Source organism: Salmo salar, chromosome 24 (genome assembly GCF_965601325.2).
Source record: "Salmo salar chromosome 24, fSalSal1, whole genome shotgun sequence".
Lineage (NCBI taxonomy): Eukaryota > Metazoa > Chordata > Actinopteri > Salmoniformes > Salmonidae > Salmo > Salmo salar.
This window is the reverse complement of record NC_138314.1, coordinates 28,562,069-28,588,940: the sequence shown is the minus strand read 5'-3', so window position 1 is coordinate 28,588,940 and position 26,872 is coordinate 28,562,069. Positions and strand designations below refer to the sequence as shown.

Genomic DNA, 26,872 nt, shown 5'->3' with positions numbered 1-26,872 from the left:
TTACCAGTCTCCCAGTTGCTGAAAAGCATAAAATCATTTTTTTTTTAAACTTTTATTGGTTGCGTACACATATTTAGCAGATGTTATTGCAGGTGTAGCGAAATACTTGTATTCCTAGCTCCATCAGTGCAGTAATATCTGACAATACACATATCTAAAGGTAAAATGGGATTAAGAAATATATAGACACGTAGGTGTGTGTGTGTGTGTGTGTGTGTGTGTGTGTGTGTGTGTGTGTGTGTGTGTGTGTGTGTGTGTGTGTGTGTGTGTGTGTGTGTGTGTGTGTGTGTGTGTGTGAGAGATATACACTGCTCCAAAAAATAAAGGGAACACTAAAATAACACATCCTAGATCTGAATGAATTAAATAATCTTATTAAATACTTTTATCTTTACATAGTTGAATGTGCTGACAACAAAATCACACACATTAGTCTTGTGAGTGTGCATAGGGTCAGTGCAGATAGTCTGTGTAACCATTTAATTAACAAATTTAGCAGTCTTATGGCTATTTAGCGGTCTTTTTGCTTGGGTGTATAAGCTGTCTCGGAGCCTGTTGGTCCGAGAGTCGATGCTCCGGTATTGTTTGCCGGAGGGTAGCAGAGTGAACAGTCTATGGCTTGGACACTTGGAAAAACACAGATACACTTTAAACCCCCTATGCTTCTTTGAGACCCCTCATTCAAAGTCACTGAGATCTTTTCTTCTAGCCATGGTAGACAAAATACTGGGCATTTCTATACATGACCCTAAGCATGATGGGCTGTTAATTGCTTAATTTACTCAGGAGCTACACCTGTGTGAAGCACCTGCTTTCAATATACTTTATCCCTTATTTACTCAAGCGTTTCCTTTATTTTGTCAGTTACCTGTAGCTCTCCAAGAGGGTTGGCTTCCCACCCCTGATCTTTTCCCCAAATACTGGGAGTTTGAATATGTTCGTGTGACATTTGATTTCTACACAATTACCCCACATTCAAGAAAAATCTAATGAATATCAATTTTAAGGTGTTTGAGGCAGATTTGCAAAACCTTGCCATCTTACATAGGCTAGAGATTTTTGTTGTTGTTGCAGTTATGCTTACCTTTTTTGCCTAGCAGCTTGTGCACTATACTAAAATGTCAAAACAGGATATTTAAGGCAAGGGGCATTTCTCATTTTATGACTTATCCTATATTCATCACTGTCCATAAATGCTTATTACATTTATTTTCAAAGACACAAGTTGGCATATCAGACTTCAATTATTTTTTTTTAAATGGTTATCAAAACATCACGCTAAGGTAAGCCTACACGAAACACAGACCTTATTTTAAGTGTTTCTAAAATCCCCTATTGGAAAAATGAATGGTGGAACAACGTTTGGAACCATTTCCCTGTTTGACCGCTATGTTTTTTGGGGTATGATGACACCTCCACTGTGGGGCTCTATCGGCACGAATTTGCAGGAAGCATTGCAGTTCGGTTTTGTCACTTCAAGCCCAAATACACTGAACAAAAATATAAATGCAAAATGTTAAGTGTTTCTCCATTGCCAAGCTAATCCATCCACCTGACAGGTGTGGCATAGAAGAAGAGACTGTTTTTTAGTTTTCTCTTTTAAAGCAATAACCATTTGCTTTCCAAACTGTTTTCCCGCAATTGTATTTTGAAATATTGCGATATCCCTGGCTTTGCCTCCTACTTTTCAGACAGTCGTAACTCAACAATAATGTCCCCAAATTGCCCGCGCTGCCTTTCCTTCCAACTGTAGGCAATGCGATTTTTAGAACAATCCACAACATAATTTTGATCCTTTATGGACAAATTATTCTTTAGTAGCCTATTTTTGAGTGATTTCTGTATAGACAGACGTAGGCTAACTAGGATATATAATTTTTAAAATGTTTATAAACTTTACTTTAGGGAAAGCTTCCCCTAGGCTTATAGGAGAGCGGCCTAAGCTTGCATTTTAAAAACGTAGCCGCACATAACCTCAATTTACTATTTGAGTGCAGGCAATGGATAACATGTTTATTTTTTTGTAGGGCGTTCTAAATCCAAAATAATTCCACACATATATTAGTAGGCTATATGTAAAGACCAGATTAAATTAAGAAATGTCTGATGGGTGAGAGTATTATCAAGTGCTCGTCAAATTGTGCATGAGAGACTGAAGTGTGTGCAGCCTGCACAAAAAAAAACAGAGCAGAGCTCATGCCTTTCCATGCAACTTTTTCAAAACATCGTTAGTGGCATCATGCAGCCTTAGGCTATATGTTTTGATTTTTTTTTTATACATTCTAATGTTTTTCACAACTGAAGTAGCATAAATAACTCTAAATTAAGCATATAACATGCATTCGGAAAGTATTCAGACCCTTTTTCCACATGCTACGTTACAGCCTTATTCTAAAATGGATTAAATATATTCATTTCCTCATCGATCTACACATAATACCCCATAATGACAAAGTGAAAAGAGGTTTCAGAATTTCACATTTATTGAAAATAAAAAAACTGAAATACCTTATTTACGTAAGTATTCAGACCCTTTGCTATGACACTCTAAATTTAGCTCAGGTGCATCCTGCTTCTTCAATTGATCATCCTTGATGTTTCTACAACTTGATTGGAGTCCACCTGTGGTAAATTCAATTGATTGGACATGATTTGGAAAGGCACACACCTGTCTATATAAGGTCCCACAGTTGACAGTGCATGTCAGAGCAAAAACTAAGCCATGAGGTCGAAGGAATTGTCCGTAGAGCTTCGAGACAGGATTGTGTCGAGGCACGGATCTGGGGAAGGGTACCAAAAAATGTCTGCAGCATTGAAGGTCCCCAAGAACACAGTGGCCTCCATCGTTCTTAAATGGAAGATGTTTGGAACATTCTTAAATGGAAGATGTTTGGAACCACCAAGACTCTTCCTAGAGCTGGCCACCTGGCCAAACTGAACAATCAGGGGAAAAGGGCCTTGATCAGGGAGGTGACCAAGAACCTGATGGTCACTCTGTCAGAGTTCCTAGGTGGAGATGGGAGATCCTTCCAGAAGAACACCCATCTCTTCAGCACTCCACAAATCAGGCCTTTATGGTAGAGTGGCCAGACGGAAGCCACTCCTCAGTAAAAGGCACATGGCAGCCTGCTTGGAGTTTGCCAAAAGGCACCTAAAGGACTCTGACCTTGAAAAACAAGATTCTCTGGTCTGGTGAAACCCATATTGAGCGCTTTGGCCTGCATGCCAAGCGTCATGTCTGGAGGAAACCTTGCACCATCCCTACGGTGAAGCATCGTGGTGGCAGCATCATGCTGTGGGGATGTTTTTCAGCGGCAGGGACTGGGAGACTAGTCAGGATTGATGGAAAGATGAACGGAGCAAAATACAGAGATCCTTGACAAAAACCTGCTCCAGAGCACTCCAGACCTCAGACTGGGGTGAATGTTCACCTTCCAACAGAACGGCCCTAAGCACAAAGCTAAGACAACGCAGGAGTGGCTTCGGGACAAACCTCTGAATGTCCTTGAGTGGCTCAGCCAGAGCCTGGACTTGAACCCGATCGAACATCTCTGGAGAGACCTGAAAATAGCTGTGCAGCGATGCTTCCTATCCAACCTGACAGAGTTTGAGAGGATCTGCAGAGAAGAATGGGAGAAACTTCCCAAATACAGGTGTTCCAAGCTTGTACCCAAGAAGGTGGCAGGTAGCCTAGTGGTTAGAATGTTGGGCCAATAACTGAAAGGTTGCTGGATCGAATCCCCGAGCTGACAAGGAAAAAAATCTGTCGTTCTGCCTCTGAACATGGCAGTTAACCCACTATTCCCCGGTAGGCTGTCATTGTAAATAAGAATTTGTTCTTAAGTGACTTGCCTAGTTAAGTAAAGGTTATATACAGTTGAAGTCAGAAGTTTACATTCACTTAGGTTGGAGGCATTAAAACTCGTTTTTCAACCACTCCACAAATTTCTTGTTAACAAACTGTAGTTTTGGCAAGTCGGTTAGGACATCTACTTTGTGCATGACACAAGTCATTTTTCCAACAATTGTTTACAGACAGATTATTTCACTTATAATTCACTGTACTGAGTAAAGGGTCTGAATACTTATGTAAATGTGATATTTCTGTTTAATTTTTTTATACATTTGCAAACATTTCTAAAAACCTATTTGCTTTGTCATTTTAGGGTATTGTGTTTAGATTGCTGGGATTAGGATTTTTTTTTATCCGTTTTAGAATAAGGCTGTAACCTAACATTTTGGGGAAGAAGTCAAGGGGTCCTAATAATTTCTGAATGCGCTGTAGGTGGACCTGTTTCTTTGTTAATCGCTCAACACAGAATAGCCACGTGCCAGCCACTTCCTGTTTTCTTCATACTGTAAAATAACACCATGGAATTCAAAGCAAATTTTGCCTTCTAAATGAACTAGTGTAGCCCAAAGCCATATGCCAAAGCCAGATGAGGGCTTAAAATAAGGAAAACTCAGAATATGCTGTAAATAATCAATTTATTGTGATGGGTAGCATATAGACTTTTTAAAATGTAGATGTTCCAAAGGTCCACATCAGTGGCTTGTAGGTTATGCGTGGAAGCCAGGAGATGCTTAAAGTGTTTGTTAATTACCGTGAGACTAGCAGTTATTTGCTTGACAAAATTTCACGACCTCCACAGCACAACCGAAGAATTTCTGCACAAACTGTCAGAGACCATCTCGGGGAAGCTCTTCTGCATGCTCGTCCTCCTCATCAGTGCCATGACCTGACTGCAGTTCGGCACTGTAACTGACTTCAGTGGGGAAATGCTCACCGTTGATGGCAACTGGCAAGCTGGAGAAGTGTGCTCTTCATGGATGAATTCCGTTTTCAACTGTTCCAGGCAGATCGCAAGCAGTGTGTATGGCGTCGTGTGGGCGTGTGGAACAGAGTTCCCTATGATGGACAGGCATAAGCTACGGACAATGAACACAGTTGCATTTTATCGTTTGCAATTTGAATGCACAGATATACTGTGACAAGATCCTGAGGCCCATTGTCGTGCCATTCATCTGCTGCCATTACCTCATGTTTCAGCATAATGCACAGCCCCATGTCGCAAGGATCTGTACACCTCCTGGAAGCTGAAAAATGTCCCAGTTCTTCCGTGGCTTGCATACTCACCAGACATGTCACCCATTGTTTGGGATGCTCTGGATCGACCTGTACGACAGCATGTTCCAGTTCCCGCCAATATACAGCAACTTTGCACAGTCATTAAAGAGAAGTGGGTCAACATTCCACAGGCCACAATCAACAGCCTGATCAACTTTACGCGAAGGAGATGTCGTGCTGCATGAGGCAAATGGTGGTCACACCAGATACTGACTGGTTTTCTGATCCACACCCCTACATTTAAAAAAATTAAGTAATCTGTGATCAACAGATGCATATCTGTATTCCCAGTTATGTGAAATCCATAGATTAGGGCCTAATGAATTTATTTCAATTGACTGATTTCCTTATGTACTGTAACTCAGTAAAATCTTTGAAATTGTTGCATGTTGCGTTTTTATATTTCTGTTCTGTGTGTATCATACTTTGACTAAAACAATGACTTATTGACTTGAATTGTTGTGAAACATGGGTAAGCTCTTGTCTTTCAGTTCGAAAAAGTGGATTTCTGCTGGTGTGGGTGTTGAAAACAGCAAATAATGTCCAAAACGTATAAAGAGCACAGTTTTATGTACATTTTCCAAAGTATACAACATGAATATGAAGCTAATGAACAGGGGCCCAGATGGCAATAAAATTCCTCCCGCTTGCTATTTTCCGCTTACTATTTAGACCATAAATTCCGATCGCCAACGGGCAAGTGTAGTCTGCCATTCAAGACGTGATTTACATCCCTGACTGATAGCTCCCACTCATAGGACCGCTATGTGCCCTAGGCAAGCCATCTAGCCATGAGTTAATTTGAAAGTCAATAGTTAGTCTGTTGCAAAATGTTTTGCAACAAACTGTTTACTCCAAACGGAAAACATTTAGCAATGAAAAAAAGAGTTTCTTAAACTCAAGCAAATGGAACGAAACAGGGAGGGACCTAACTGAAATTGCCCAATAGAAGCTCTCGTTTTGCTTCCGTTTGGTTCTTAAATGGTAAATGATTTCCGTAATGAATATACCCCAGGTAGGTCCCTCCCCGTTTTATTCCATTTGGTCCTTAAACGGTTTCTGGTGCAGGACTTAATGAATACACCCCAGTTCAATATTTTATAATAAACTGTCGGGGTCTCAACTTACTGTTAAGGGTTAGAATAGTAAAATACACCATTTAGAATTTTTTCTCTTATTTGTCACTGAAATTCACTCAATTAGAATGTAAGCTAACAATTTTTAGATTGCTAAGTTAGCCAGCTATCTAAACTTGTAGTATTAATGGCCTAATACCGACTGGCACACTTACTTGTTTGTGTTAACACAGATGGCACAAAGCATATTTGCAGGCGGAGGAAGACTGTTTTAAATTCTGTGCTATAAGATGATCTGCCGGGAACAAATTCTGCTGTATCATATTTTTTTTCTTCAGTTAATGGTACAAATCTTAAACTTCCATTGTTTGTACATTTGAAAGGGTTAGGAACACTATGGCGTTTAATACATATTTCATACTGTAAATATTCAACCAAATATCTGTCCTGTCGGTTGAATGAGTTGACTACCAGTATAGGGCTATGTCTCCTATCAAGAAGCCACAATTTCCTCTTAGCAGAAAGAGACAAAGACTCCAGTTATCTAAATGACTGAAGAATACTGCTTAATGAGGAAGGATCTGCTGAAATACTGCCACTCATACTCTTCATTGTGAAAATTATATTTATGATCATCTCAATGGATGCGTGTCTTGCAGGGAAGGACAGGAAGCCATAACATGATAGTGACTGCATGGCCAAGGATGTGAGAGTTGGCATCTTGCTTGTCTCATGGCAGCAGACATTTCTGTTAGCACAGCTCTCCAACCCCAGTCTGACTCTCAGTAGTCCCAACACTCTTCTTTCCTGGCTTGTAAATTAATTACAGGCTGAATCTCAACTGGAAATCATTGAACTTACTGTTAATGCAATAGTGCATTGCTGCTAATGGAAGATTTGTGTGAAAATAGTAGGTTAGGTTGTACACACCTCGAGTTAGGATTTGGCCCTGACTAAGATGACATGCTCATTTAGCTGTCGTTTTGGTGAGTGTCCTCGCCAGATGACAATCATGAAAAATGTGCTTATAGCATGAGCAAAACAATGAACTTAGGCTGGAACTTGATGTTGCCCTCCTCCCTTCTACTTGACTTTTACTGCAGTTATTATGTGCACATAACTGTATAATTAAATATATCTTCCCTACCTCGCCAGGGAGGAGGGCAACACATCAAATTCCAGCCTGAGATTATTGTTCTGCTCATGCTTTAAGCACATTTTTCAGTGTGGCATCCAAGCTAGAGAGACATTGGACACCATCTGAATATTGTCCTGGCTGACAATAGGGATGTGCGTTGTTATGACAATAATGCTGATCAGGAAAAAGTATGTGCTCTACTAGGGAAAACTTTGGCATTCTTGGTAATTTCAAATGGTCAGGAAAAAGCTCAGTGCCCAAACTACTTTAATCGAAGTGTATGTTTTCTCATTTGCAGTGAATCCCTGTTGCTATTACCCCTGTCAAAACTGGGGTGTGTGTTTAAGGTTTGGCACTGACCGCTATGAATGTGACTGCACTCGCACTGGCTTCTATGGACAGAATTGCACTATCCGTAAGTGAAATGTTTTGCTTATACATTCTTTTCATTATTATTCTTTTGATTAAGTTACATTTTCCATTTTCCTCCCTGGCTTATCAAAATATTGCTATCCTTTCCTGATGTGCAGAAGGACTTGTAAAATGAAATGAAAAGAAAAGATGAGTGCATAACCAGGAAACAACATTTCTAGGCCATAAAAGTGAATGATTTTGGTAGTGGGGTTCTGCACAGCTGGGGTATGGCTTAACAAAGCCAGGTAAACATTTTTGTGTCCAGTCTAACACTGATAGTTTACTTGAGAAATGTCTACGCCTTTTAAAGTTCCACTGGTCCCTCATCCATCTAGTAGCTTGTAAACACTTCATTTGTTTCATTCCCCCTCTTCCATCCTAACGGGAACTGACGTTATCCTCACGATAAGTAATAGTTAATAGTGTTTTGAATTCAGTCATGTTTTGTGGCATACTTTTCACACTTGTAGGAAAGGTTTCTGGGAATCATAGTGCATGATTTTATTGAACCAGCATTTAATGAATAATACCAAGATGAAATGAAATTACTTTCAATGTTGTCTCTTAATACTGCCAGTTATGAAAAAAGATAACAGATATACAGTCTAGGGTTAAAAATGAATGCCATGTTCAAACTGGCATACCAGTGTAAACCTTGCTTATCAAAAAATTTAACATTTACAGTGCCTTCAGAAAGTATTCATACCCCTTGACCACATTTTGTGTTACAGCCTCAATTTAAAATGGATTTAAAAAAAAAATATTCTCCTGAAAACATGTTTTTAGACATTTTTGCAAATTTATTGAAAATGAAATGCATAAATATCTAATTCACATAAGTATTCACACCCAAGTCAATACATGTTAGACACCTTTGGCAGAGATTACAGCTGTGAGTCTCTCTGGGTAAGTCACTAAGAGCTTTCCACACCTGGATTGTACAATATTTACCTGTTATTCTTTTCAAAATTCTTCAAGCTCTGTCAAATTAGTTGTTGATCATTGCTAGACAAACATTTTCAAGACTTGCCATAGATTTTCAAGCAGAAGTCAAAACTGTAACTCTGCCACCCGGAAACATTCACTGTCTTCTTGACAGGCAAATTCAGTGTATCTTTGGCCTTGTGTTTTAGGTTGTTGTCTTGCTGAAGGGTGAATTCTTCTCCCAGTGTCTAGGATTTTGCCTGTGCTTAGCTCCATTCCATTATTATTTTATCCCCACACTTACATGCATACCCATAACATGATGCAGCCACCACTCTGATTGAAAATATGGAGAGTGGTACTCAGTAATATGTTTTGGGCAAATCCAATACAACACTTTATATTCAGGACATAAAGTTCATTTTGTAACATTTGTTTGCCATATTACTGTAGTGCCTTGTTGCAAACAGGATGCATGTTTTGGAATATTTGTGTTCTCTACAGGCTTCCTTTTCACTCAATTAGGTTAGTATTGTGGAGTAATTACAATGTTGTTGATCCATCCTCAGTTTTCTCCTATCACTGCCATTAAACTTTTAACTGTTTTAAAGTCACCATGAGGTAGTCATTCAAAAATCATGTTTAACACTATTATTGCACACAGAGTGAGTCCATGCAACGTGTTATGTGACTTGTTAAGCACATGTTTTACTCCAGAACTTATTTCGGCTTGTCATAACAAGGGGTTTGAATATTATTGACTCGAGACGACATCTCAGCTTTTCATTTGCAAACATTTCGAAAAAAACATAATTCCACTTTGACATTATGGGTAGTTGTGTGTAGGTTAGTGACACATCTCAATGTAAGCTATTATAAATTCAGGCTGTAACGCAACAAAATGTGGAAAAAGTCAAGAGGTGTGAATACTTTCTGAAGGCATTGGAAATCCAGACATATGTAAATATTTTCATACCAGACGAGCCAGTAGTGATTGATGCAGATGGCACTTCATGGTTGCATTTCTCACCTCCTCTCTAACCTCCACTACTAGGACACTCTGTCTTGGGCTGGCCCAGCATATCTAACAGGCATGTTTGTGGCACTATACAACTCTACATTCAGGACATTTAAGCTGTGGAAGTTTTGGCGTAGTCCATCTATAGATACTCAATAAAGGATAGACTTTCAGTAACATTTCAAACTGCATGTCTGTGGAGAGGGGACTTTCAAACTGAGGTGAAATGAAACAACATCCCCTTATCACAGCTCAAAGTCAAAAGAAACCGGCCAGGTTTGAGTTGAACACCAGTAGAAATTAGATTAAAAGGAAAACAAGCCATTTCCAGTGTTGTCCTGCTCAGGGGTTTTCTGATAATATAGCTTTTCAATGTCAAATACAGTGGAGTGTAAATTGGATAAACTCAGAAGTGAGTCTCTTCTATCCCATCAATGGTCTGTATATCCTCTTCCTTGTTATCATTCTGTCACTGCTAAATGTCTCCTTATGTGGAGTGCTCATCAGTAGTCTAGAATGCTACCATGGTTTATCGCCTCAACCCTGGCTATTATAGTTGGCAGCAGAAGTGTTTCCCTTACTATTATTCAGGCAGGGTGGGCCATCTGCCTTGCTCTGTTTACCCTTTAGTTTGGCCTGAATTAGTCTCAATTGAAAATGTTGGCTTTGGAAGCCCTGGATGATTATTTAGGGACCCTCTTCACCCTGCCTGTGAAGTAATCTGAGGGAAACATTGACTGGCAGTCTGCAAATTGACCACAAGAAGCCCAAACACACATATTTGACTAAAACATAATTATTTCAAATATTGCTTTAATTTGTATACAGTCACGTGTCTCTCTCTTATGTGTGGGAATACTTGAACATATATCCAAAATTAAAATCACTTGGAGCTCATTTCCTGTTGTTTTTAGTCTTTTATGTCCCCAAATTGTTTTTTTTTTTACTGAAAACTTAGGGGGGGCCAAATGAAACCTGTGAGCCACCAGTTTGGGAACTCTGCTGTACTGTATGCAACGCCTGCTTTATCAAAGCTTTGTGCATTATCTTTTTTTATCCCTGTTGTGTGCCTTATCTCTCTGTGTAGCTGAGTTCTGGACAAGGGTCTACCTGAAGCTGAAGCCGAGCCCTGATGTGGTCCACTACATTCTCACACACTTCCACTGGCTGTGGAGCCTCATCAACAGGACCTTCCTACGGGACTGGCTCATGAGGGTGGTCCTCACAGGTGAGTCGCCTGGCATTCAATGCAGCCGTGGTGAGCATTCTGGCACAAAATGGTTGCCGTGTGGGTGCTATGTATAAGGGGTGGAATGGCTAACTTAATGCCCTACAATGTACAGTGCTTTGCAACCAGGGGGAACAAGTTATGATGATGGAAATGCATGCATGGATCAATTATGTTGTTAAATGCTTTAACGCTCTCCAGAGCCATATATTCATATATCTACCTTATGTTACTGCACTAAGAGGAGAGTTTCTCTTCCCTACCAATGCAGTCCGACTACGGAAGATTAATTGGACAGTTTGCTTACAACTTGTGTTCATTTGCCTCTGGGTTCCTTTTGTTATGTTCCCAGCATGTAAATATTTGGTTAACAAATATTGGCCCATGGTTTCATCACCACACTCTGCGCTCTCCCTTATAACTCGCTACAGCTGCATACAGTTTTAGGTGTATTTACAAGGTTTAACATCTAGGAGAGGGGCATGGTGAGGTATTGTAAGTCATCTCAGAAGCCCGGGCTGTTGCCTTAAGAAAAGATGAAGAAAGAGTTCACTGAGTTCACTACTCATCTGCAGATGCACACTGCCTTAAAGTCGAAATAGCAGCAGCAGCTGTGATCATTATGGACTTTTCTTTTATTTGAGCTGTCCAATATTTTTTTTAAATGTATATTTGCACCCTACAACGCTTTCTACTAACCATTCTGTCATTCATTTGTACAGCTAGGTTGTTTTTAAGCTGGCATGGTCCAGTGTTTTTATGCTGGCCCTCACTCTCTCGACCAATTTCCTCCTGTCTGTGTTTGTGTGCGTGCTAACTGGTAGTTGGGTGGAGCAGCGCACCCTGGCCTGACATCCTGACCTTATTTATTCAGTCTCTCTCCCAGGCCTGTGCTCCATGGTCCTCCAGCTGATTTACCACCTCGCTCTACACATCGCTTCCTTCCATGGAGATTGGAATGGAGACTTCCTCACATCTGTCTCCCCTCTTTCTAACCCCATGACTGGGAAGCGACACTAGTGTGCTACCAATCTCTGGGGTGTGTTAGGGTGGTAAGGTGAGAGAGGGTAGTGATTAGGCCCGGGACGATACCAGTTTCGTAATATATTATCCATGCCAAAAATGTAAGCCTAAAGCAGACCAACGTTTTTGGTCCTTTTAAAAAAACAGCCATATATAAAATATTGTGTTCTTTAGCTTGGGAAATAAATGTGACTGGATGACATGTTTGTTTCCAACATTAGGGCTGTTTTCCTAAAGATGTTAAATCTGCTTCGTCTTTTGTTTCCTTGCCACCATACTAACGAGTATTGCAATACTGGTATCGTCTAGGTGTGATGTGGTTGTTTTACCTACTTTATTTTAAAGCACTGATTGATTGTAAGTCTCTCTGCATAAGAGCGTTTTCTAAATGACTGAAATGGAAGGGAATGGCGGGACGGAGCATGGGTCACTTCTGTACTTCCATTATACTAAAAGGCTACTGTGTTAAGCCTTAACATTAAAACCCATGCTGTTCATCTCATCAGTATGTACTGTATCAACGTTGTTCCTCCACTAAACCCCAACACATCTGTGTCAACCCTGTTAACAACCATGTCATGTTCGTCTGCCATAGCAAGCCCCATGTGTCTTAAGAATTCCTAAGGTCTAATCTTTCATGGCATGGCGTCTGAGCTAAGTGTGTTTGTCGACGTGAGCTTGTTTACTGGATGTCCAGGCTTCCCCTCACCCCCTCTCTCTGTCTGGCAGCTGCATTCCTCACAGGATTATATTCCCTCCCTGGCTGGTAGCTGGATTTCCTCACGGTTTTTCAGTTTTATGACAGGATCTGATCCGTGTATTTTTCCACAGCCGTAGTTGTTTCAAGATGTATAGCTGATTGTCAGGTGCTGCTTGTGTTCACTAGCAGCACCTGACTGACTTGTGTGTCTAAGAAATATTGGTTTATTTTGCTTTGCAGATGAACAACAAAGTTTGTTTCTTGATATTATGTACTATAATGTTCATTGTTTTTCAGTTGCATCATATTGATACTTTCTTCCCTCAAATGTTTGCTTGTGGCATTGCAAAGTCAAGCAACACTTCTGATGAAGTAACTAATATTTTCTAGACTATTTTTCTCAACTTTAACTTAATTTGGGCTGAAATCCAAGGCGTGTTATACTGCAGGGAACTACACAGCCAACAATGCCCCTCTCTAAAGGTATTTTACGCTTGAGCCGACCTCCTCAGCGTTTACCATGAGTAGAATCTCAGCCAACGGCCTTCGATTAGATTCCGGATTTAAACTATAAAAGTTGAATGTTTCTCAACTTCAATTGGAAGTTTCTTCAATGTTGAGAATGTGTCTTGACTGAGTTGAAAGTTGCAGTTTTAAAAGATGATTATCATCAGGGTTGTTTGGAAGTCAGTTATTCTCTGACATTACAGAATGTTTCCTGTAACATACTGTAGTATGAGAGAAGTGACCTCTCTTCATCTAAAATGTGTGATGCACGCAAGCACGCACGTACGTACGCATGCATTTCCATCCTATGGGTTGTATTTCCTCCAACCATTATTGCTTTTTCAGTGAATCTTCAGGCCTTTAATGATCAATGTGTCAAACAATTCTGTGTTCTCCCTGCCAAAGTCAGAGCAAACCTTATTCCCAGTCCTCCTACCTTCAACTCAAAGTATGGATACCTCAGCTGGGAATCCTACTCCAATGTCTCCTATTACACCCGTATCCTACCGCCTGTGCCTGAAGACTGCCCCACCCCTATGGGTGCCAAAGGTGAGAGGGCATCCAAAGTTCCTATCAGAAAATAATGACTACTGAAGATTACTTACGAAAATAAATCTTCCCAACGGCAACATGCATAGCTAACATACATACTTTTCTCCAGGAAAGTCTGTCCTCCCAGACCCAAAGCTGGTGGTGGAGAAGTTTCTGCTGAGGAGGAAGTTCAGGCCAGATCCACAGGGAACCAACCTGATGTTTGCTTTCTTCGCTCAGCATTTCACCCATCAGTTCTTCAAGACTCAAAACAGCATGGGCCTGGGCTTCACCAGGGCGCTGGGGCATGGGGTGAGAATGTTACTACCGCTACTGTACATGTACTCCCTGTACTGTACAGTATTTTATTCAATTATGATATAATTATTGCATTATATTGTATTATATTTAGGGGAGATAATGTATTTAGGTGTTAGCGGGGGCGGACAACTCAAATCCTTGGCGCAAACAAAAATCTATTCCAACTAGTGTTTGGCGACGTCAAACTTTTTGTCCTATCTTGATTATAAGTACCCATAAAACATTGTGATACAGTATATAAAAAAATCCCCAAAAATGACATTAAAATATCAGCTTAAAACGACTTGGGCTATAGCGCAAAATCAAATGCAACTGAATAAATCATGGCAAAAGATAATGTTGTTGAAAGCCTGGCACGTGGACGCAATGGCACAACTTTTCTTATATTCCTTTCTGGTGGAGGAGCAAAACAGGTTTGTCTGTCTGTTGCGAGCACATGATGGAGCAATGACTGTCTTACCATAATGAGCTGGGTTATAAACCTACAGTACACCATGGGCTGGATAGAAGCAGTCTACCGTCTTCAGAACTGGATAATACTTGCTTTATTTGTCTCATAAAATAATATAAAAATAAATATTGCTTCTCTCTCATAATGCTGTGATTTGAGAATGTTCTTGAGTAAGGCTTATAGACTTTCAATGTTATTTTTGAAAGCTACAACAACTTTGACACCTTCGTAGGCTAGAATATTTGGGACTTAAGCTACTAATCATAACTTTAACTTGTCTTAAAGCGTTTATGATAGGCCTAGTAGGAGGATGACTTATTGGCCATTTGGTTTTCAACCTCGCATGCAAGGATTTTCTCGGCCTTTATGGATAACTTCTTGATTACATTTAATACATTTTAAGCTTATCATCATTCAATTTTTTCTGTAGGCTATTGATATTGATTGTTCTCTCTCATTATTAGTCCTCTTGCTAACGTACTTTTTGAGATGGATTGTTTGATTAGGAAAAAGCCATGCATAAAACTATGAAACGTTTAAAAACTGCTAGACACAAGATAGTTAGGTAGTGTCCGTTTATAAAAATCAAGCTAACACTTGACACCCAGTGTCCTAACACATTATGACACGGTCATAACCATGTCATAATGTGATAACACTGTTATGACCCATATTTACACCTGTGACATACACTGCATTTGGAAAGTATTCAGACCCTTTGACTTTTTCCACACTTTTGTTACAGCCTTATTCTAAAATGCATTTAAAAAAAATATATATCCTCAGTCTATACACAATACCTGATAATGACAAAGCAAAAACAGGTTTTTAGAATTTTTTGCAAATTTATATTACCAATAAAACCGGAAAATATTACATTTACATAAGTATTCAGACCCATTACTCAGTACTTTGTTGAAGCACCTTTGGAAGCGATTCAGCCTCGTCGTCTTGGGTATGACGCTACAAGCTTGGCACACCTGTATTTGGGGACTTTCTCCCATTCTTCTCTGCAGATCCTCTCAAGCTCTGTCAGGTTGAATGGGGATTACCAGGATGTGTATTCAAAACATATGTGGACCAACTGGCAAGTGTCTTCACTGACATTATCAACCTCTCCCTGACCGAGTCTGTAATACGTACGTTTCAAGCAGACCACCATAGTCCCTGTGCCCAAGGAAGCGAAGGTAACCTGCCTAAATGATTACCGCCCCGTAGCCATGAAGTGCTTTGAAAGGCTGGTCATGCGTCACATCAACAGCATCCTCCCGGATACCCTAGACCCACTCCAATTCGGTTACCGCCCCAACAGATCCACAGATAATGCAATCTCAATCGCACTCCACAATGTGATTTCCCACCTGGACAAAAGGAACAACTATGTGAGAATGCTGTTCATTGACTACAGCTCAGCGTTCAACACCATAGTTCCCACAAAGCTCATCACTAAGCTAAGGACCCTGGGACTAAACACCTCCCTCTGCAACTGGATCCTGGACTTCCTGACGGGCCGATCCCAGGTGGTAAGGGTAAGCAACAACCCGTCTGCCACGCTGATCCTCAACACTGGGGCCTCTCAGGGGTGTGTACTTAGTCCCCTCCTGTACTCCCTGTTCACCCACGACTGTGTGGCCAAACACGACTCCAACACAACAGTGGTAGGCCTGATCACTGACAATGATGAGACAGGCTATGGGGAGGAGGTCAGAGAACTGGCAGTGTGGTGCCAGGACAACAACCTCTCATTCACTGTGAGCAAGACAAAGGAGCTGATAGTGGACTACAGGAAAAGGCGGGCCAAACAGGCCTCCATTAACATCGACGGGGCTGTAGTGGAAGCGGGTCGAGAGCTTCAAGTTCCTTGGTGTCCACATCACCAACGAACTATCATGGTCCAAACATACCAAGACAGTCATGAAGAGGGCACAACAAAACCTTTTCCCCATCAGGAGACTGAAAAGATTTTGCATGGGTCCCCAGATCCTCAAATGGTTCTACAGCTGCACCATTGAGAGCATCCTGACAGTTGCATCACCTCCTGGTATCGCAACTGCTCGGCATCTGATCATAATGCGCTACAGAGGGTAGTGCGTACGGCCCAGTCCATCACTGGGACCAAGCTTCCTGCCATCCAGGACCTATATAATAGGCGGTGTCAGAGAAAAGCCCATAAAATTGTCAGAGCCTCCAGTCACCCAAGTCATAGACTGTTTTCTCTATCGCACGGCAAGCAGTACCGGAGCGCCAAGTCTAAGACCAAAAGGCTCCTTAACAGCTTCTACCACCAAGCCATAAAACTGCTGAACAATTAATCAAATGGCCACCGGACTGTTACATTGACCCCCCCCCATTTGTTTTGTAAACTGCTGCTACTCGCTGTTTATTATCTATGCATAGTCACTTCACCCCTACCTACATGTACAAATTACCTCAACTAACCTGTACCCCCGCACACTGACTCGGAACCGGTACACCCTGTAAATAGCCTCGTTATGTTATTACTTTTTATTTTTTACTTTAGTTTATTTGGTAAATATTTTCTTAACTCTTCTTCAACTGGACTGTTGGTTAAGGGCTTGTAAGTAAGCATTTCACGGTAAGGTCTACACTTGTATTCGGCGCATGTGACAAAGTTTGATTTGAGTGTCGCTGCTCAGCTATTTTCAGGTCTTTCCAGAGATGTTCGATCGGGTTCAAGTCCGGCCTCTGGCTGGGCCACTCAAGGACATTCAGTGACTTATCCCGAAGCAACTCCTGTGTTGTCTTGGCTGCGTGCTTAGGGTCGCTCTCCAGTTGGAAAGTGAATCTTCGCCCCAGTCTGAGGTTCTGAGTGCTCTGGAGCAGGTTTTCATCAACGATCTCTCTGTACTTTGCTCCATTCATCTTTCCCTCGATCCTGACTAGTCTCCCAGTCCCTGCTGCTTAAAAACATCCACACAGCATGATGCTGCCATCCATGCTTCACCATAGGGATGGTGCCAGGTTTCTTCCAGATGTGACACGTGGCATTCAGGCCAAAGAGTTCAATCTTGGTTTCATCAGACCAGAGAATCTTGTTTCTCATGGTCTAAGAGTCCTTTAGGTGCCTTTTGGCAAACTCCAAACGGGCTGCCATGTGCCTTTTACTGAGGAGTGGCTTCTGTCTGGCCACTCTACCATAAAGGCCTGATTGGTGGAGTGCTGCAGAGATGGTTGTCCTTCTGGAAGGTTCTCCCATCTCCACAGAGGAACTCTTGAGCACTGTCAGCTTGACTATCAAGTTCTTGGTCACCTCCTGACCAAGGCCCTTCTCCCCCGATTTCTCAGTTTGGCAGGACAGCCAGATCTAGGAAGAGTCTTAGTGTGTCCAAACTTCTCCTATTTAAGAATGATGGAGGCCACTGTGTTCTTGGGGATCTTCAATGCTGCAGACATATTTTAGTACCCTTCCCCAGAGCTGTGCCTTGACACAATCCTGGCTCAGAGATCTAAGGACAATACCTTTGACCTCATTGCTTGGTTGTTGCTCTGACATGCACTGTCAACCGTGGGACCTTTATATAGACAGGTGTGTGCCGTTCCAAATCATGTCCAATCAATTGAATTTACCACAGGTGGACTCCAATCAAGTAGTAGAAACATCTCATGGATGGTCAATGGAAACAGGATGCACCTCAGCTCACTTTAGTCTCATAGCAAAGGTTCTGAATACTTATGTAAATAAGATATTTCCGTTTTTTATTTTAAAATGTGCAAGAATTTTTAAACCTGTTTTCGCTTTGTAATTATGGGATATTGAGTGTAGATTGAGAGGAAAAACATTTGAATCCATTTTAGAATAAAGCTGTAACGTAACAGTGGAAAAAGAGAAGGGTTGTTTGAAAGTAACATTTTTTTATCTTTATCCTTAATTAATTCTTTAGTCGTGTTTTTTTTCCATCATTTTAGATCACTTGTCAAAAATGTACTTTATGACACTGTCATTAAGGATTATGACCATCCTGTGTCACTTTATGTGGACAAAAAATATACACTGTCAAGAAGCAATATGACCATCATAATTCAGATAGGCCAATCACTTACATGCCCTTTAATCAGTCATCAGTCGAAAAGGTGTCTTGTCCTACTCCTGAAATCTGTTTCTGCATTCATCTCGGTCATCAGCAACAGAGCATTGGGGTAGGTGCATGTCTGATATCAGCGTGTGCGCAATTACAATGATAATTGAATATGGTCAAAGACAAAAAAAGAAGTGTTTGTGTATATATAATGTAAACATACTGTTGCCATTAGGCCATGGTGTAATGGAATGTTTTTCCTTAAGTGGTAGATTTTGTGGGTTTTTACACTCTTGTGTTGGTATCATAATTAGCCATAAAAGAACTATCGTGTTAGGTTTTGTGGGTTTTTGCACTTTTAACCAGGCATAAAATAACTCAATATATGTCACAAAAGGTCTACATATATGTCATGAGTGTTATGACCATATTATAACAGGTTATGACGCGTCAGCTGTTATGACATGGTTATAACATGTTATGACACTGGGTGTCAAGTGTTATCAAAAAAATATAGGTTTAGGATATAGCCTAATGCCCATGCATCTGACACCGAGTGAGAGGGAGAGAAACAATATTTCCTGACTGGACATTTTGCACTGCTTTGGTGGAATTCTCCACTCTGTCTGGCCTGAATTCCTGTCTTGCATTCTGTAAGCTACATAACAGACAGTGAGCGCCAAAAGTGTTGGGATGGTGACCATTTTTTTTTTTTCTTTTTTGGCTCTACTCCAGCACTTTGGATTTGAAATGATGCAATGACTATGAGGTTAAAGTGCAGACTGTCAGCTTTAATTTGAGGGTATTTTCATCCATATCGGGTGAACTATTTTCGAAATTACAGCAGTTTATGTACATAGTCCATTTTGGAGGAATGACAAATTCATTTATGTGTATTAAAGTAGTCAAAAGTTTAGTATTTCATCCCATATTCCTAGCACACAATGATTACATCAAGTGTGTGACTCTACAAACTTGTTGGATGCATTTTATGTTTGTTTTTGTTGTTTCAGATTATTTTGTGGCCAAAAGAAGTGAGTGACAAATAATGTATTGTAATTTTTTTGTCGCTTTTATTGTAAATAAGAATATAATACGTTTCTAAACACTTTTACATTAATGTGGATGCTACCATGATTACAGATAATCCTGAAAAAATCATCAATAATGAAGAGTGAGAAAGTTAGTCGCACAAATATCTTACCCCTCCCCCCCGAAAATGCTAACATTCCCTGTTACTGTAATGGTGAGAGGTTTGCATGTCTTGGGGTTATGATATTTTTGCCTATAACTTTCTCACTCATCATTATTCATGATTCATTCAGGACAATTTGTAATCATGGTAGCATCCACATTAATGTAGAAGTGTTTAGAAATGTATTCTATAGCGGTCTAAGGCACTGCATTGCAGTGCTAGCTGCGTCACTACAAATCCTGGTTCGATCCCAGGCTGTGTCCGAGCCTGCCTCTACCGGGAGACCCATGAGGTGGCGCAGAATTGGCCCAGTGTAGTCCGGGTTTGGCCGGCCGAGTTGTCCTTGTCCCGGGCGAAATGCACACTGACACAGTCGCCATGTGTACGGTGTTTCCTCGGACACAATGGTGTGGCTGGCTTCTGGGTTAAGCGAGCATTGCGTCAAGAAGCAGTGAGGCTTAGCGGGGTCGTGTTTTGGAGGACGCACGGCTCTCGAACTTGCCTCTCCCGAGTCCCATTGCTGCAACTCCCGTACGGACAAGACTAACTACTAATTGGATATTACGAAATTCGGTAGAAAAAGGGGTTTAAAAAAATAAAATAAGGATGTATAACAAATTTATTTGACTCTTATTTACAATAAATGACTCTACGTAATTTACAATTAATTTATATTAGGCACAAAATAATCTGAAATGCAACCAAAACAAATAGCAAATGCATCCAAGAAGTTTGTAGTGACAAGCTTGATGTAATCATTGCGTGCTAGGAATTTGGGACCAAATACTAAATAGAGCCAAAACAAAAAAAATGTCACTTTCCAATACTTTTGGTTCTCACTGTATTGATTTGAAATAGGCTATAGGAATAGGCATGTTACTCAATGTCACTTGTGCGCTGTGAGACTTTTTTACTGCACAGCGCCAGTCAAGTTCAAATAAGCTAAACCATCATCTGTCTCATCACGATGTCATCACCATCAATGAAACAAACCCTGCACACTCTACGAGAGAGAGACATGAGAACCATATTCATCTCTATCTCTTTCCATGCATCATGTCTCACAAAATCTCTTTTTAATCTCATATTTTATAATATCTCTAATCAGGTGGATGCCGGCAATGTTTACGGCGATAATCTGGTGCGTCAACTGAACCTCCGGCTTCTTAAAGACGGAAAGATGAAATACCAGGTATGTAGAACAATGCATAACTTCACTCCAGCTGTGCGAAAGCATGGACAGGTCTCCACTGGAATGTTGCTGTAAACATGGTACCACTCTGTGGTAACTCTGAGGAACTTGTGCTTAAAGTAAACACTATTGGTTCCGAGCCCCATAAATGATCTTATCGCATCACTAGCATGAAAGAATACACATCTTTTAAGAGGGAATACATCTTGACTCATGTCGGGATAAAGAAGTACACCCGTTGGCTTTATCTGTTGAAATGAACTTCTACAGAAAGGAGTTTTGGGATTGGTATCTGTTTTTGGGAACTGGGTGTTGGTTCAGAGTCAGGGAGAGCTGATGTTGTAACAACCCCATTGATCAATGTCTCTTTCAGCAGTGGCTTGTGTTAACTATAAATGACACCACGACGACGTTCCAGTTTAATAATGTTTACTTTACCGTATTTCCACAGTACTTAGTTGCGATCACACTCAGGCCAGGTCCAACTGCAAGAGAGATTTCTGCGCAGGCGCATTAATAGCAGAGTGATAGCACCGTAATAATAGAAGTATAGGGATATTTAAAACATGACTAACAATCTCCCACTTTTCTTTAAAGACAAATAGAACATCAGCAAAATAATTAAATGTCCAAGTATTATTCAAGTCCCCCATTACAAATGGGTTGTCTGACAATTTGTTTGTTTTTATTAATCAAGCTGCTACTTTCCATTACTGAGTGCCTTTAGAAGCACAAGACATGATGCTCCCTTTTTAGTTAGAAAGTCTGCAAGCTGTTCCTTTATGGCTGACCACAGAATCCGCTGGATTCTCTGTGCTTGAATAAATTCCTTGATGCTGCTAATCTCAAGATGAAGTATTTTCTCTGTGACAGACTTGGTTTATTTGACAGCTTAAACTAGGAAGTAGTTGTCAGTGACACAAACTACAGGTACAATGGGTTGTTTTGACTCACCAGTGGTAAGCTCTGAGAACAGACTTGCCAGAAAGATGGCATTGTCAATTCCTTCCGCAAGAGCAAGGGTTTCTCCAGCAAGTGTTCTCCGGACAACACTCCTTATCCTTTTTGACTGCCAACAGATAGGTGAGAATCTTCCTCCTTTACCCATTAACACGATTATATGTCCACATTGTGTGCCTCCATCTGTAAGGTTCCCTAGGGAAGCATCACTGAAGACAACTGGTTTCTGAGAGTCATCTTTTCCCACATGCTGAAACTTTAGTCACTTGTTCTGATTTCAGTTTACAAACAACTTGGCTTGCCTCATGAATGGTTTGTACAGTGGCATGTTTTGTGTTGGATCCCAAGTTGCAGCCATCAAACATTACATCAGGTCTACTGTCTAGCAACCCATAGCATTTGACCTATTTTTGACCTCAATCAGCTTCAATTCCACATGGAAAACGGCTTTGAGGTGTGGAATCACAGTTGTAGCAAAGGTCTGTGAGCAACACTAGATGAAGTCATCAGCATGACAGTTAGGTACTCCAGTCACATTGCAGTCTTGATCAAGCCAATAGAAGACTGCAGGACCCACTTGTGACATTTTGCAATCTGTACTCAGCATTGTTGCCTTGACATTTTTTTGATTTTTTTACCCCTTTTTCGCCCCAATTTTGTGGTATCCAATTGGTAGTTACAGTCTTGTCTCATCGCTGCAACTCCCGTACGGACTCGGGAGAGGCGATGGTCGAGATCCGTGCGTTCCCCCGAAATCCAACCAAGTCGCACTGCTTCTTGATACAATGCCCATTTAACCCGGAAGCCAGGCGCACCAATGTGTCGGAGGAAACACCGTACACCTGGTGACCGTGTCAGCGTGCACTGCGCCCGGTCCACCACTGGAGTCGCTGGTGCATGATGGGACAAGGACATCCCTGCCGGCCAAACCCTCCCCTAACCCGGACAACACTGGGCCAATTGTACGCCACCCCATGGGTCTCCCGGTCGCGGCCGGCTGTGAATCTCTAGTGGCACAGCTAGCACTGCGATGCAGTGCCTTAGACCGCTGCGCCACTCGGGAGGCCTGTTGCCTTGAGTTTGTTGTACCAGTAGAGTGATGCATCTGCCAGGCCATACATACACTTTTTTAGTTTCCACAGTGTTCCATCGCCCTTACCCTCAGGTCAGACGTGAATGTCCCTTGACAGCTCTGTTCCCTGTAGAAATGCAAGTTTGATTGTCTTTCCAGAAGTCCATTGCTCTATGGACTGTATGCAGCAGTTGTCTTTACTTCCATGTTGGATTTCTCAGCCATTTCTCTTGTTTCATTATTATTGAATTCTCCTCCGTTGTCATTGTACAATTTCTGGGGCGGGCCATGCGCACTTATCCAGGAATGAATGAAGTGCTTGACGATTTCACTGGGTTTCTATGTATTCACAATGCTTCCAGCACTGAAGCGTGTGAAGTGGTCCATTTATGTGAAGGTACCACAGACTTTGTCCTAGCTCATGTAGATCTACAGCCAGTGTTTCATTTTACTTGGAAGCCAGTGGCAAACCAACAGCTGGTCTGGGTTTGCTTTGTCTGGCATGTGTAGGCTGTCATTGTAAGTAAGCATTTGTTCTTAACTGTCTTGCCTAGTTAAAGGTTCAATATATATATTTTTAAAATGTCTCACAACTGCTCACTATCTGCTGTAGAATGGAAATACGCTCGTCTTCATTATTCCCAGAACTGCTGAGTAATTTCCGACGTCTGTCAACTGTAGCATGTTAATTGGGGAGAATGTGCTCGTGGTAATGGCTGGAACGGAATTATTGGAATGGTATCAAATACATCAGACGCATGGTTTCCATGTGTTTGATGCCATTCCATTCTCGCCGTTCCAGCCATTATGAGCCTCCATTGGTCCAAACTGTTTGAAGTTTTAACAATACTTTGTTTTTCTTCTCCATGTGCTCTGTGTCCGTCAGAATCTCATTTTCACATGGACTTTGTGTGTTGTCTTTGTCTGAAATTTGAGCACAATAGTGGCCTCAGGTCGTAAGTGCAAGGGTCACTGGTTGTTTAAACATCACTGCCTTGTCATTTGTAATGTCTAGTACAGCCCCTGCCTTCTTGAGGGAAGCTTTGCTTAATAATAAAGGGATATCTACAGGGACCACCTCTTGTTTTAATGTGACACAATTTTTGCTGGTATCTTGACTCTCTTGGTAGAGTGGACGACTCTCCCATCTACAAATTTGAAAGCTCTGTTGCTTGGTGTGTCAATCATATTTTGTACTTCTTTCATATTTAGTTCACTGACATGGCTATCAAGCCATTTTGTACCACACACTGTGCATGTACACACTATCAATCACTGCAGATCCTAAGGATTCAACTATAAAGATCTCAGTATTAGAAGCAGATTGGTTTGAAAACAGTGTAACGTTACACTGCTCTATCTCTCTGTATAGATTTTCCTCTGTTATTTTAACTTGTTAGTTTTTATGAGGACAGTCTTTAACCCAATGGAAGTGCTTTGACAAATAACACAGTAGTGCCGACTTTAGTGCCGACTTTATAGACGCAGCACCGTACAAGTCAGCACCGTACAAGCAGTCAAAGCCAACTGTTTCTCCCTACTATCCAGACAGGCAGTATCTAGCAACTTGAAAGTGAACACTGCATCCAGGAGAACCATGTTGTACTTGCACATCCTGTTGTACCTCTGTTCAAAATAAATTATGTAGTCAGTCATTGCAACCCAAAATATGTCTAGTAACACTATCAAAGTTTGAATATGCCTCGTAGGCAGTCTTTCTCTTCTTTAAGAAGCAGAATCCAGTACTCTGATCTAAGTTTGAATACCGTTGTCCTTGTTCAAATCCTTCGCAGATTTTTCCTGTGCTGTATCTCTCGCTCTCCCCTCGAGCGATAATACCACCGCAAATGCTTGCTTTTTCTCGTCCAGATTCCAAGTTCATTTTTCAAACTTACATAAAACCTCTTCTCGTCGAAGCGAGCTGGCACGTTGTAGTTATTAGCCATCCTCTGCTACCAATGTTAACTCTAAATCAGGATTTCCCTCGGTTTTGCCCCCCCCATGGCTGCACGTTTTGGTTTTTGCCCAAGCACTACATAGCTGATTTTCAAATAATCAAAGCTTGATGACGAGTTGATTATTGGAATCAGCTGTGTAGTGCTAGGGCAAAAAAACAACGTGCACTCATGGGGGGCACCAGGACCGACTTTGGGAAACCCTGCTCTATTTCCACAGTACGTAGTTGTCATCACACTCAGGCCAGGTCTAAGAAAGAGAGACTTCTGCGCAGGTGCACTAATAACAGAGCGATAGCACCGTAATAACAGAAGTATAGGGGGGATACTTAAAACATTAACTTAACAGTATGCATATAATACTCAGGATGAGATGGCTGTACAACTGTTGGTTATTTAGGGGGGTTGTTGTGGTAAACAGTATTTACTGTAACAGTAGTGTTTCAAAATGTTGTGGTCATGGGCACGGCCCATTCCTCCACTGCTAATGATTGGGCTCTGGCAAGACATATTCATTGATTAGTTTGGCAGGTTGCTGGTGAAATTGAGTCCTAGGATGAAGACGTTGGTGAACAAATGACTTCCTTTAAGTTACAGTATGTATAAAGGAAGGATACATAATAAAGTTTACAGTCAGGTCCATTCCTGTCAGTGACATATTTCAAATGTCTTTTCCACAAAACCCCAAAGGGGTCACTAATGTTTAGTTTTTTATCATCCAAAGAAATTAGTAAAGCATGCTCATTGAATCACTAAAGCTCAGTATTGTGCTATTGAGTCAGTAAAGCTCTTAAGGGGTCCATAGTATTACTTTCCCTTTTTCACTGTCTGTCTTCTCTTCCAGGTAATTAAAGGTGAGGTGTACCCTCCAACGGTAGCAGAGGCGCCGGTGAATATGAGCTACCCTCGAGGGGTTCCAGAGGGGCAGCGCATGGCCATTGGGCAGGAGGTGTTTGGGCTGCTGCCAGGCCTCACCTTGTACGCCACCCTGTGGCTGAGAGAACACAACCGCATCTGTGACATCCTGAAGGCCGAGCACCCCACCTGGGGGGATGAGCAGCTCTTCCAGACCACCAGGCTCATCGTCATAGGTAAGTACACACTGGACTGAACAGAGATCTCACTCTAGTCTTTCATGTTGCCACACACTGTCCATTTTAGACACTGTGCTTTAGGCGGAATATTAATATTAAGGAAACCTTTCCATGTTCTGGGTTGAGTGAATAGTTACGGGGAAAATAATCCACACACCGCTATAGTGGATTCATTTTTTGTTCATATTTCAGGTGAGACTATCCGGATAGTGATCGAGGACTACGTGCAGCACCTGAGCGGCTACCTGTTGGATCTGAAGTTCGATCCGGTCCTGCTCTTCAAGTCCACGTTCCAGTACAGGAACCGCATCGCTGTGGAGTTCAACCAACTATACCACTGGCACCCCCTGATGCCAGACAGCTTCCACATAGACGGAGACGTGGTGCTCTACTCCCAGTTCATCTTCAACACCTCCATCGTCACACACTACGGGGTGGAGAAACTGGTGGACGCTTTCTCACGCCAGTGTGCTGGACAGGTATGGGTTGTGTTGTGACTATGGGATGTCATATGCAGTGTTGTATTGATGAACTCTGGTCTCAATATCATTGTCATGCCATAGGGGAGAGTGGGGTATATGTTATTCAGCATCACTAACTCAAGGGAAATATAGCATTCTTTCTAACAGAGATATCTACATATATTTCAGGATGCTAGAATTCATGTAAACATAACAGTTTGAGAAAATAGCATGTCCAAAAAAAGTGGTCTCTTGGCAAAACTTACCCAGGGTATGGGTTAAGTTGAGCATAGAGACAGCGTAAGTTGAACCGCCTTGGGGTAAGTGGGTGACGGTGCTGATAGGTCAAAGTTTAATTCATGGAATGGGGGTGTGGTATATTGTACATTGAGTGTACAAAACATTAGGAACTCTTTCCATGACATAGACTGACCAGGTGAAAGCTAC

The 26,872-nt window shown here is 41.4% G+C and overlaps 1 protein-coding gene across 2 annotated transcripts in view; it reads left to right on the top strand.

Annotated features, from left to right (window-relative positions):
• Positions 1-26,872, top strand: part of ptgs1 (prostaglandin-endoperoxide synthase 1) — a 47,999-nt gene that overhangs the window by 1,952 nt on the left and 19,175 nt on the right. The window contains exons 3-9 of one of the 2 annotated variants that reach the window (XM_014171594.3): positions 7,641-7,757; positions 10,786-10,926; positions 13,562-13,705; positions 13,818-13,999; positions 20,800-20,883; positions 25,715-25,961; positions 26,157-26,443. In XM_014171594.3, coding sequence (XP_014027069.1) covers positions 7,641-7,757; positions 10,786-10,926; positions 13,562-13,705; positions 13,818-13,999; positions 20,800-20,883; positions 25,715-25,961; positions 26,157-26,443 — 1,202 coding nt within the window. The remainder of the gene's footprint in view (positions 1-7,640; positions 7,758-10,785; positions 10,927-13,561; positions 13,706-13,817; positions 14,000-20,799; positions 20,884-25,714; positions 25,962-26,156; positions 26,444-26,872) is intronic. The other variant, XM_045706673.2, reaches the window with a different exon arrangement.